This window comes from Chanos chanos, chromosome 7, assembly GCF_902362185.1.
Source record: "Chanos chanos chromosome 7, fChaCha1.1, whole genome shotgun sequence".
In the NCBI taxonomy this organism is placed as follows: domain Eukaryota; kingdom Metazoa; phylum Chordata; class Actinopteri; order Gonorynchiformes; family Chanidae; genus Chanos; species Chanos chanos.
Genome location: NC_044501.1, coordinates 25,595,490 through 25,607,989, shown reverse-complemented (window position 1 = coordinate 25,607,989; position 12,500 = coordinate 25,595,490). Strand labels below are relative to the sequence as shown.

The window sequence follows — 12,500 nt, the reverse complement described above, 5'->3', positions numbered from 1 at the left end:
TTTCCTACACAGAAGGTCAAAAGCTATGGCCACACATCAGCAGGTCAAGTCACTCACTCAAGACCACTACAAGAGACAACAGCACCACAAGGCCTACGCCCAAACCTCCACAGGCTTCACAAATCGGTCGTTTTCACATTAAACAAAGAACACACACAGACTGTAACAAGGCCAGATGGATTTCATATTGAAGATGACTGGCAAAATAAAGCACATGTGGAGGGAAGGAGGCCCTGTCACACAGAGCATCTGCCTGCTTTGAGTTTAGCCAATCCTTAGACTATGCCAGGTATGCAAGTCTTTATTTTTCTACTCAGGGAGCTTCTCTAACATAAACATGAAGCCAAAAAGTGAAATAAATGGAGAGCTGAGCGTGAGGATTGAACGCTATACGCAGGGAAAACACGTCAAAATTGAAAATAGATGATGTGCTAAGAACTGAAACGATGGCTGAAAATCAGTTGAGTCTGTGCTGAGGTTAAGTGCTAACAGAGCTATTTGTCTAATTCGCTAAGAATATGAAAAGTTCTCAAAACAAATTTATCGTCATGACAACTAGCCAAAAAAAACCCAAAACCCTCATTTACATTGATTTTAAAAAGGTGAAACTACATCCACAAATATTAAATATTAATATATAAATATTAAAAGAGAAGAGACACTGAGAATTCCAGTCAAATTTCAGTTATTTGCAGTTTACTTTTTTTTTAGCCTATAGCTTAGCAATCCTCAACTTCCTGTTTACATCTATTTTAGCTAACAATGTTCCTGGCTGCAGTGTCAGTGTGTGTGTGTGTGTGTGAGTGTGTGTGTGTGTGTGTGTGTGTGTGTTCCGACAGTCATGTAAGTACAGTATCCTTATTCAGTGTTCTAAATATGTCTCTACCTATTTATGTTTGTTTGTTTGTCTATTGGCTCTTTTTTCTTTTTTTAATTCTTTGTGTTTGCCCCTACCATTTTCCATATGCTCTGCCTCACCAACACTTCCGTCCGGCGTGGTCCTCTCGTAGGCGTCCTCGGGCAGGGGAAGGGCGCCGAGACGGGGGCCAGAGGAGCTCTTGCTGCTGGGCGTCTCCGATTCCTCCAGGCCGCTGTCGTAGCAGCTCTGCAGCGATCCCTGGTGGGGGTCCTGCGCCTGGCTCACCACCGAGAAGGTCACTCGGCGAAAGGGCTACAAGAGAAGAGATTCTCGCCGTCACTGAACTGAGGAGAGTCAGAGCAGGAGGGGGGTGTGGGGGGTCGAAGATGGGGATGGTGGGGTAGTCGGTGGGGGTGTTGTTGTTGCTGCGGTTGTTTGTCTATCTGACTGTGTAATTATTTATTTATTTGTTTATGATGCTTAATTTACTTTATTATGGGGAGAAGTTTATTAAGTCGTTTTAGACATCGAACCGATAGTATTTCATTGTTTTCCTCTCCTAAAACTAAAACTGAGATGTCCTAATTTGGTTGACGAGCATGTTTGGCGATGCTTGGAAGGTGGGTTCTTAGCTTTAGGCCTAAGAGGAGTAAATCTGGGGGTTTTCCATAAGGAACATATGACTGAGCTGTATGAGTCAAGCCGCAATGAGAGGGGCTGGACTAAAGCTCACTGAGCTGACTGCAGAGCAGACCACACCCTGGTCTGATGGCTTAAATATAACTAAAAAAGCTCTGAAGGACACACAGGGTCTCCTTGTGCAAATTTTCTTTGGAACAAGAAAACAGGACAAATGGAGTAAATGCTCTCCCCCAGGGACAGAGAATGGAACACAAATCACATAGACACACATACACACACTCTCTCTCTGTCTCTCTCTCTCTCTCTGTCTCTCTCTCTCTCCCCTCACACACTCACACGCACACACACACACACACACACATACACATAGAGGAAAAAGACATATCCAGTGCTCTTAGACATTTGGGAAAAAAAAATAATAGTAGGGGAAAAAATAATAAAAAAACTACCACTATGTGAGCGCACGCGCATACACACACACACACACACACACACACACACACAGAAACACACACACTTGATTTCTTCAAAGAATTCCTCGAAGAACACTGAAGAGATGAAAATGTGCATACACACACGCACAAACATGCACACAAGAGACTGATACAAAGATGAACAAATTTGGCTCTTATGTTTAGAGGAGGAAAAAGCAGACACCATTTTGCTAAATCTACAGTATCTCTGTCTGGCCCTTACCTACAAACAAACCTTACTCATTCAGTCTCTTCCACATGCAGTAGGCAGCCTGACTAACACAAATCAGGAGAGAAATAGAGAGAGAGAGAGAAAGCAGGGAAAGGGAGTCCTGACTGGAGTCTCAGCTTAATAAAAAAGAAATTCTCTCTCTCTCTCCCTCTCTCTCTCTCTCTCTCTCTCTCTCTCTCTCTCCTCTATCAAGGCCATTCCTATAGTCCAATTCTTGTTCCTATATCAAGGCTGGTAAAAAGCATCTCTATAGACCAGCTGTGCTTTCTGTGCTCTACTGGGGAGTCTCCAGCGGACACAGGTCAGATGCTCCTCTGGGGTCAGTATACAGTTGGTATTGTCACGCTGGATACAAACCACATCAAAGCCAGAGCAGAGAGGGATGCTACGATATAATCACACTATCTCTGAGAACGTAAAGAAAGACACCAAAGTATTTGTGAAGCCAAGAACTTGACGCACACCTCCGTGGTTACCAAGGTCAGACTCCAATGACAACTGCATGACTGCATTTTAGCACCTTGTGTAGCATCTCAGTGGAAAGACAGAGGGGCATTCAATCTTGACAGAGGCAAATGAAATCCCTGTGATTTAGGCATCATTGTACCACTATAATTAAACTACTGCTCTTCCATCACTAAATACAGATGGAAGTGTGTGGACTTTTGCTGTGTGTATTTGAGGTCTTGTGTACAGGACACACACACACACACACACTCACACAGTGTTTGCTGGGCAGATAGAAAATCATGCTACCTGTATCTACAAATAAACAGAGAATTACCAGGAAAACTTTGTTTTCATTTTTCATTTCACTGAATCTTCAGTGTCACCCAGCCCAGAGTGAAAAAAAAGTCCTTGCAAATGTTAATTGTAATTTATTTGCTGTGCATTAATAGTAATTCAAAAGAGACATGGTTTTCCATTAATGGGGTTACTGACGGCCACAGGAAAACCAGACTGTCATTTATAATGGCTAAAGTACTGAAAGCAGTGAGGCTGTGGAACACACTGGACCTCTCTGGTTTAAAGTACTGAAACCATTCAGGCTGTGGAACGCACTGGACCTCTCTGGTTTAAAGTACTGAAACCATTCAGGCTGTGGAACGCACTGGACCTCTCTGGTTTAAAGTACTAAAACCAGTCAGGCTGTGGAACGCACTGGACCTCTCTGGTTTAAAGTACTGAAACCAGTCAGGCTGTGGAACGCACTGGACCTCTCTGGTTTAAAGTACTGAAACCAGTCAGGCTGTGGAACGCACTGGACCTCTCTGGTTTAAAGTACTGAAACCATTCAGGCTGTGGAACGCACTGGACCTCTCTGGTTTAAAGTACTAAAACCAGTCAGGCTGTGGAACGCACTGGACCTCTCTGGTTTAAAGTACTGAAACCAGTCAGGCTGTGGAACGCACTGGACCTCTCTGGTTTAAAGTACTGAAACCAGTCAGGCTGTGGAACGCACTGGACCTCTCTGGTTTAAAGTACTGAAACCAGTCAGGCTGTGGAACGCACTGGACCTCTCTGGTTTAAAGTACTGAAACCATTCAGGCTGTGGAACGCACTGGACCTCTCTGGTTTAAAGTACTGAAACCAGTCAGGCTGTGGAACGCACTGGACCTCTCTGGTTTAAAGTACTGAAACCATTCAGGCTCTGGAAGGCAGAGAGGGTTGGCCCAACTGTCTGTGTTTTCACTCGTTATCCATTCAGTCTCAGCCAGTAAGCCAGCAAAGCGAAGGCTTTATGTGTGTGTGTGTGTGTGTGTGTGTGTGTGTGTGTGTGTGTGTGTGTGTGTGTGTGTCTGTGTGTGTGTGTGTGTGTGTGTGTGTGTCATAGGCCCCTATCTTAAAGGGAAAAAAAAATATTCCAAGGTTATAACGACATGCCAACATAAAGGTAAAATTTAGAGTAATGATCTGTCCTGAGAGACGCCATCGAGGGAACTGAGGAAAGAGGGGAAGGTGAGGAAAAAATAGATTGAGTGATGTGCGTGTTCCTGATTAATATTCTAGAGAGAGACAGGCAAGTGTGACAGGGCAGAGTGAAAGGGGGGGGGGGGGGGGGGGGGGGGGGGGGATAAGAAAAGGGGGGGGGGGGGGGCAGAGAGAGAGAGAGATGGAGAGGGACAGGGAGAGGGAGAGGGCTGACTCACCAGCTCTGGTTCAGTATCTAATTAATGAATTACATTATTCTGCCCTCACGCAGATTATGGTGTTTTATTGGCCACTTCTTATCTTCGTTTAGATTCTGTCCTATGGCAGCCTTTGTCCCGGTTTGCCCTGTCACACACGCACACACACACACATACACACACACACTCTCTCTCTCTCTCTCTCTCTCTCTCTCTCTCTCTCTCTCTCCCTCTCTCTCTCACCCTCTGGCATGAATGTGAATATAGCCACCACATTTCCTCTCTGTTTTACTCAACACCTTTTTGTGCTCTGTTAGATATGCCCCAGACCCTCAAGGCATCCACATGTTTGTGACTCTGTGTGTGTGTGTGTGTGTGTGTGTGTGAGAGAGAGAGAGAAAGAGAGAGAGAGGTAACAGTGAGGTATAGCAACTACATCACTGAGCAGTCCTGTCTCAGATCTTAACTCTGAGATGCTAATTTTGGAGTCCTGTTTTAGCAATAGGGGAGAAACAACAAGCTCCACAAAGCAGAGGTGTGTGTGTGTGTGTGTGTGTGTGTGTGTGTGTGTGTGCGTGCGCCCCGCTGTGTAGGATCAATTTATTTCAGGTGAAGAAAATATGAAAAGAAAAACCTTTTTTGAATGTGGTCTTAATTTGTGTTGTTTGATGTGAGGGTGCATACGCTTTCAGCAGCCAATGAGGACCCAGACATCCGTGAGCCTGTTTGGAATTTTCCCAAGATCTGCATTCCGTTAACGGAGCAAAACATGCGGCAAGTTTGACAGGACAAAGGTCAAAAAGACAAGAGAAGTGTTTTTAAACTTTCCAGTGTAGCAAATACGTTGTTAGCAGTTAATGCTGATGGTTATAATATGAATGAGCTGATTTGTCTTGATATGGATTTTCAACCACATTCAAAACACGACTGAAAGAGGAAAGTACAAGGGGTTCAAAACAAACAAACACACCAAAAAAATCTCCCTCTCTCTGCTACCCAAAGGAAAACATCTCACTGAGGTGCAAAGTGAAAATTCATATTTTCTGTTTTTCTTTCTTTCTGCTCAATCATTCAGATGAGCTGTGAAGGAAATGGAATTGAGGGTGAACAGTCAGTGAATCCAGGACACACACTTAGGAGACACACACCTCTCTCAGGGATCAAAAATAAACCAATGGATTTTAAACAAATTGGCTGACACAGAAGGGTGTGGACCTATCACAGAGAATTAGCCAAATCCAAAGCGAACGGAGAGAGGAGCCGTGTGACTGACTCAGATGAACAGATACAATGAGAAACGGGCTACTTGTTTTCCGCCTTCGTTTCAGAGGCAAACAGAAAGGTCTTTCACGGTCGTCTTTTATGGAAACCATACAAGGTTCCAGAAATAGGCTGTATTCACAGTCCTGAATGGAGACAATTAAACACCCTTTAGATCTCCACATCTATCGGCCTTACACATCGATACATACAAGATCTCTCTCTCTCTCTCTCTCTCTCTCTCTCTCTCTCTCTCTCTCTCTCTGTCTCTCTCTGTCTTGTACTGAGGAACAGAATGGAAAGAAATGTATGAAAGACAGTTTTGCTCTGTCTCTCCCACCATGATGTGACTTAGACTCGACCTTAACAGACATCTATCTCATCCATGAGTGCTTTCATTAAGCCACAAACATACACACACACAGATGCACACAGACACACACGCACTCTCTCTCTCCCTCCCTCTCTCTTTCTCCCTTACACACAGACAGACAAACAGACACGTGCACACACACACACACACACACACACACACCCTTTAGCAGTGAGGCATAACAAGAGTGGTCAATGTTCTAGTGGTCAATGTTCTGATTTGAGGCCGCGGAGACAGGAGAATGTAACTCGGTGTGCCTGGCTTTCATTTCCCCTTAGCACACAGCTTTTTTTAATACCATCTCTTGCTTTCTCTCTCTTTGTCTCTCTCTCTCTCTCTCTCTCTCTCAATCTCAAGGATACTTTCCCTGCTATATCAATATCCAAAGCTTATCTTGTGATTCTTACTTGTCATCCATCTCTGTGCGTCTCGGCGTCTCTCTGTGTGTGCTCTCACTGCCTCAGTAATCTCTTGAGTAAATGAGTCTGGGATGAATATGCTGTGAAGCAGAGCATACTCACACGCCAACATTACATTACACCTAAAGAAAACCACTGCCCAGTGTCTGCTTTCAATCACAGTGCCGTCTCATTTCACAGCCTGCCACACCAAACATCCTCCCCCATTTTACTCTCAAACTCTCCTAATTGAGGCAGATGGAGCTGCTGTCAAAACGAGGTAACGGATTGCTCAAATCATTTTGTTTGTTTAAGAAAAAGAATGAGTATATGTAAAGTCCTCTGGCATTCACACAGAATTCAGTGTAAATGGGTAATCTGAACCCACTCCAGATTAGACTTCTTATTCTATACCATCACACTTCACACAGGGAAAACCCAAATCAAATCTTGGTCTTGTCATTAACCAGTGCTGGTTACAAATGCAAAGATGATACATATTTCATTTATGTGTGGAAGGATGTGTAAAAGAACATGCATTTGTTACTGCTGTAACTCTGATAAGTAAAACCGTGCAGTTTCAACTCAGACTAAGATGAGTACGTAGAGGGACTGAGATTAAGTGTGTGTGTACGTGTGTGTGTGTCTGTGTGTGTCTGTGTGTCTCTGTGTGTGTGTGTCTGTGTGTCTGTGTGTGGGTGTGTGGGTGTTGGGACTGGCTGGTCTGTAACTGCGTCCGGTAATGAGTCTGCTCAGGAGAGCAAAAACAAACCCCACAGCTTCAATGTGTTTCTGCAACCATGCAAGAGATGCAGGGAAAAATGCCACAAAGAATGGGGAGAGAGAGAGAGGGACAGAGAGAGAGAAAGAGAGAGAGGGGGAGAGAGAGAGAGAGAGAGAGAGAGAGAGAGAGAGAGAGAGAGAGAGAGAGAGAGAGAGAAAGAGAGACCAAAAGAGGGAGTGAATGCTGAATGAAAGCATTAAAAGAGAATGAGTTCAGAGAGGTGTTGAGAAGATAAAATGGAAGGTGTAATAGATTGCAGAGGGCAGACCAGTGTGTGACCTGGACTGCCAAGACTAGCACCTGCAATTAAGCAGATCTGTTTACTGTCATCCAGATCTCATTAACCGAGTTTGCCAAGGCAAAGGGCTCGGTCTGTCTACTGGACCAGTTCAGAACCACAGCGTTGGTCAAAGTAACCATCCAGGACTGATAATGTGAGTGGTTTTGAGCATGAGAGAGAGAGAGAGGTTTGGCTGAGGACTGGAAGAGAAAACCCATTACCTTTGAACAAGACAGAAAATCTCCATTTGAATACAGAGATATTCACAGCATCAGTTAATCACTAATTTCCATGGCAACCCTTACGAAATGGAGATAATTCTTTATCTTGGTGAGATAAGAGACCTCTGTCTCATAAATCGGTGGAGATTGTGAGAAAGTGAAGTTTTTGAATCCATGGTTTTCTCTGCCAGTGTTTCAGAGGGGAAGAAAACAAGGCAGAGATGGTCAGGCCGGTGCAGATAAACAGGGGAATGGTATGTGTAGCTCTGTGGAGCAAAGACATGCAACACAACATTCCAGTGACACTCTGGAGATGGAAAAGCACCAGGCCGAGAATCATTCTCTCATACATGTAACACGCAAGCCAGTTCTGACTAAACTACCCTGGGGGTCAAAGATGAAACTGGATGTGTGTATGTGTGTGTGTGTGTGTGTGTGTGTGTGTGTGTGTGTGTGTGTGTGTGTGTGTGTGTGTATGCTGCTGAGTGGGAGTGTGTTCTCAGGAACCCATGCGCTGGGTCATGACCTGCCAGTCACCGGTGAATCAGAATGTGACAGTGTGTGTGTGTGTGTGTGTGTGTGTGTGTGTGCGTGTTTGTGTGTGTGTGTGTGTGTGTGTGTGTGTGTAGTGGTAATACTTTGGTCCCATAGGGTCAGTGTTGGGGGACTGTTTGTTGGTAGTGCAGTCAGGGGAGACTCAGGCATGTGTGTGTGTGTGTGTGTGTGTGTGTGTGTGTGTGCATTTAGTCTTGAGGTATGACAGAGGCAGTCAGGGCTCATTTCTCTGTTGAGGAGCTCCAGATGGAGCTGAGCAGGAACCCCTTTATTCTGGAGTTTACCCAGGACGGAGCCATCTCCCAGTCTACCCCTCCCCTGCACTCCATCATGGGTGGATGCTGCATGCAAGACCCTTCATGCTGCAAATGATCCTTGTTCTCCAGCACAGTTTATTTAGGACCAAATCCAAACTCCACCAACGGTTCCACAACTCACCCCACCCCACTCTGCTTCTACAGTCATTTACCAAAGAAACGCCTCAAAGCATGGAAATGGAAGACGAAACTGAAACAAAACGTTTCTCTCGCAACAGAAACAAAAGCAAAAATGCAACAAATTCCATGTTTTCCAATGCATACTCACATATACTAAACATCTAAAAAATCAGTTGCTAGTTTAATTTTTTGTTCCAAATTATTTTGACAGCTGAATAGTTGGAAACTGTATCTGTTTTCATCTGTCAGAGGTCTCTGTTGTTCCCTAGTTACTGTATGATAACAAAGCGCTTCCACTCCCTTTGCTAATGATAATTAATGGTAGGAATATCTTCATAGCCGGTCTATGGAGTTAATACACAGTCCTCAGCCTGGAACCCATGCCGCCCGTTACCAACCCGCTGCTCTGAGCTTCCTGTCATCAGAAGGTAACTTTGAAGAGCTGCTATTCACATCTGAACGATAAACTATTATACCACGCTCTCACCCTCGGAAAGCCCCTTCAATCCTGTACTGTTCTCTTCTCCAGGAAAGCAAAGACCTGATCACTACTTCTAAAGAACGTATACTGAGAGGGAAAAATGAGTAGAAGAAGAAAGGAGAGATAGAGAAAAACATACACAAGAAAACAGCTCTTGGACATGGTGTATGGCAGTGTTTCTCTGCAGAGCCCAGCCTTAGAACCAGACTTCAAAGCTTGCTCCGCCTCTCTCCGGACCGGGCTGTCTGAAAGGGGCTTTTGGAGGGTGCTCAGGCGTGGATCCCTTACCTGTCCAAGGCCCCGCAAAACCGCCAGTCTCCTCTGATCCTCGTATACTTAACAGTCATGCACAAAACCTCTTTCATTTCTGTGCCATTTTCACTCAAGGCAAACCTCTCTGTGTGTGCTTGTGTGTGTGTGTGTGTCTGTCTGCGTGTGTGTGTGTGTGTGTGTGTGTGATTCCTCTGATGTTCACTGAATCTCACCAAATTTACACTTTTTTCCTCTGGTCATTTATCACAGCTGAAGTTGTGATCAGTAGCCACTCTTTGCCCTGTCAGAGAAACGGTCAAAGAGACTGTTCAGGTTTACCATCAACAATAGCACTTTTGAACCGTATCTCTTCTTCTTCTGTTTGGTTTTTAGTTTTGAGAAACGGGTGGCTGAATGAGTTTTAACATCCAGGCTTAGTGTAGAGAAGAAATAACTGACTGTGACAAGGTACGATGCTTTCTCTTCATAAAACAAATCCCCCTTGATTTGATTTTATCTTTGATTTCAACTTTTTTAGACCTCTATTCTCCTTCAGTCACATCTCTCTTCTTTTCTGTTTGTTTGTTTGTTTTATTAGTCTGAAAAACAAGATCATCTGCAGGCATGTCCAATCATCTGAAAAACATGCAATACTTTTTCTCTGTTTCCCTCTTTTTCTCACTCCCTTTTAAAAGTCCTGCCTAAACTTTTAATTGCTCTGATTAAGCAAAGAACAGACATGCTGATCCAAAGGGATGAATTTCTCCTTCCAAAGGCTCCAGCCAACCTCTGACCTGTACTGAATGACAAACACAGAAGTAGCTCTGTTTTCTCTCTCTCTCTCTCTCTCTCTCTCTCTCTCTTTCACTATTTAGGAATGACACTGAATTAAACTGCACACACACACACACACACACGCACACACGTGCACACACTCACGCGCGCACACACACACTCACGCGCGCGCACACACACACGCACACACACACACACACACACACACACACACACACAGAGCAAGCATTAATGTACAACTCATATTTTTAGGGATCTGTTTCTTCTTTAAGTCAATCAGTCTTCCTTCTGTTCACTGAACGTCATGGTGGTTCAGACATTGTTTGTGAGGAGGAGTCTCTCTCTATTCAAAGAGGGAGAGGTCACCTTCATCAGAAGGAAGACTCCAGTACCATCTGAGGAGGGGACGAAGGAGACGCATGGCCCAGTAGTCTTACTTTAACACCACAGGGTTTTAGGATTCTGGCCCAGTTACAAATACATAGAGCACCCAGAACACACACACACATACACACACACGCACGCATATGCACACACATAACTTACACAGTTTGACTTGGACTTTTGCACTCATGTTACATTCAGTATCTAGGGAGGTCTTCATGCAAAGAGAATTCTAGCCCTGGTGATAACACACACCATCAGATACACACGTCTAGTCCTGGCCATAACGCACGTATGCTGTCGGACACACATGTCAATCAGCAGTGTGTGGCAGGCTCTGTGGCAGGAGTGAGTAGCACTCATCACGACTTCAAAGAACTGACCAGACAGCTGACCTACTAATGTCACTCGCCCACAGCCCTCGGCGCCGTGGCAACTGTAGACGGCGGTGACACAGGCCCCAGAGTCAGCAAAAGCCAACGGTGTAAACACCAGGGGAGGATGGCACAATGCTTATCGACACATCTCCCCGTTTTTTACTGGTTTCTGGCACAGCATTTTGTAAAAGGCACCGAATCAAACAGCCCAGTGATGAGTGAGACGTTTACTTCTCTTATCTTTAGACACTTAATACTGCTCCCACCAGTCAGCACTTTATGTATGGAGTTTGTTTGTCCATCTAAAGGTTTAATGAGATCAGGAAGGTGAGCTTGCATAGGCAGGGAGGTGGAGGCGTCCAGTCTAAAATACGACTTTCCTGAGATGACCATGTCTCGTGGAGAGAGTGGAGTGTGTGTTAGGCTTGGGTGGAAAATGTATCAGTGGCTAATGATTGGGAGCAGGCCACATGAGGAGCACCCCAGGGAGGGAGCCACAGATGGACAGAAGCACAACTCAGACATTTCCCACATTCTGTTTGGCCAGATGAGGCAGTAGCAGGGTGTTTAATCTGGTTAACAGCCCAACATCCATCATCCACACACACAAGAGATGCCACAGTACCTATGTGTCCCACAGACCAATCACAGAGAGAGAGAGAGAGAGAGAGAAAGGGAGAGAGAGAAATAAGAAATAGGAAAAGCAAAAAAGGGAAAGATGGAAGGACAAACAGAGGAGTAGAGATAAAGAGAGAGACAGAAAAGATAAGGGAATGAAAAAAACAAAAGACTGAGCTTTCAGATCATAGCAGCGGTGAAATGTGAAATCTGTGTGTTGGCCCATAATAATCCAACCGTCCAGGCTGCTTTGTTCTTTTCCATTTACAGAATGCACTTTCCATTTAAAGCTGCACTTTCCAGCCGAACAAGGACCAGTCCAACAGTCAAACCCAAAATGACCAAATCCCGGATGAGGTTTGACAACCTTTGGCATAAAAGCTTTAATGTTGGTATTCTCTTTAAGCCATCAGCTGGATCCCTGTCCAGATCCTCATTCACGACACAGGTTTACCATTACTGACTCAGTGTCAATATAACAAACACAGACTGAGAGACAATTTCACTGTCTCACACACACACACTCACACACACTCTGCCCCCCCCCCCCCCCCCCCCCCCCCACTGCTGCCAATCGCTGTGTCCTTCTCTAAAACATTTGTGCCTCTCCCCCAGGATGCAGTGTCCTCTGCAGAAGTGACAAACACATACTCTGAGAGCTGAGTGAGGCACCTAAAGACAATTATGATGGCAGCGATTAAGAAAACAATTATTTCTGAAGAGTAATTATGCTCTAATGATTTGGCAAACAGACAGAGTGAGAAAGGGGAAAGGAGAGCCCAGGGTGAATGAGATTAAACCTTCACAGTCAGGGAGAAACTGTTATTACACACACACACGCACACATGCACACCACAGACTGAGTTATAGGAATGCTGATACCGAAGCATACATGCCTATACTTGTATTGACAATGCATGAATTTACACACACATATACACACACAGTGA

At 44.7% G+C, this 12,500-nt stretch overlaps 1 protein-coding gene across 1 annotated transcript in view; it reads right to left on the bottom strand.

Annotated features, from left to right (window-relative positions):
• Window positions 1–12,500, bottom strand: part of pcdh7b (protocadherin 7b) — a 110,371-nt gene that overhangs the window by 55,132 nt on the left and 42,739 nt on the right. The window contains 2 exon segments of the mRNA XM_030780643.1: window positions 955–1,035; window positions 1,037–1,171. Coding sequence (XP_030636503.1) covers window positions 955–1,035; window positions 1,037–1,171 — 216 coding nt within the window.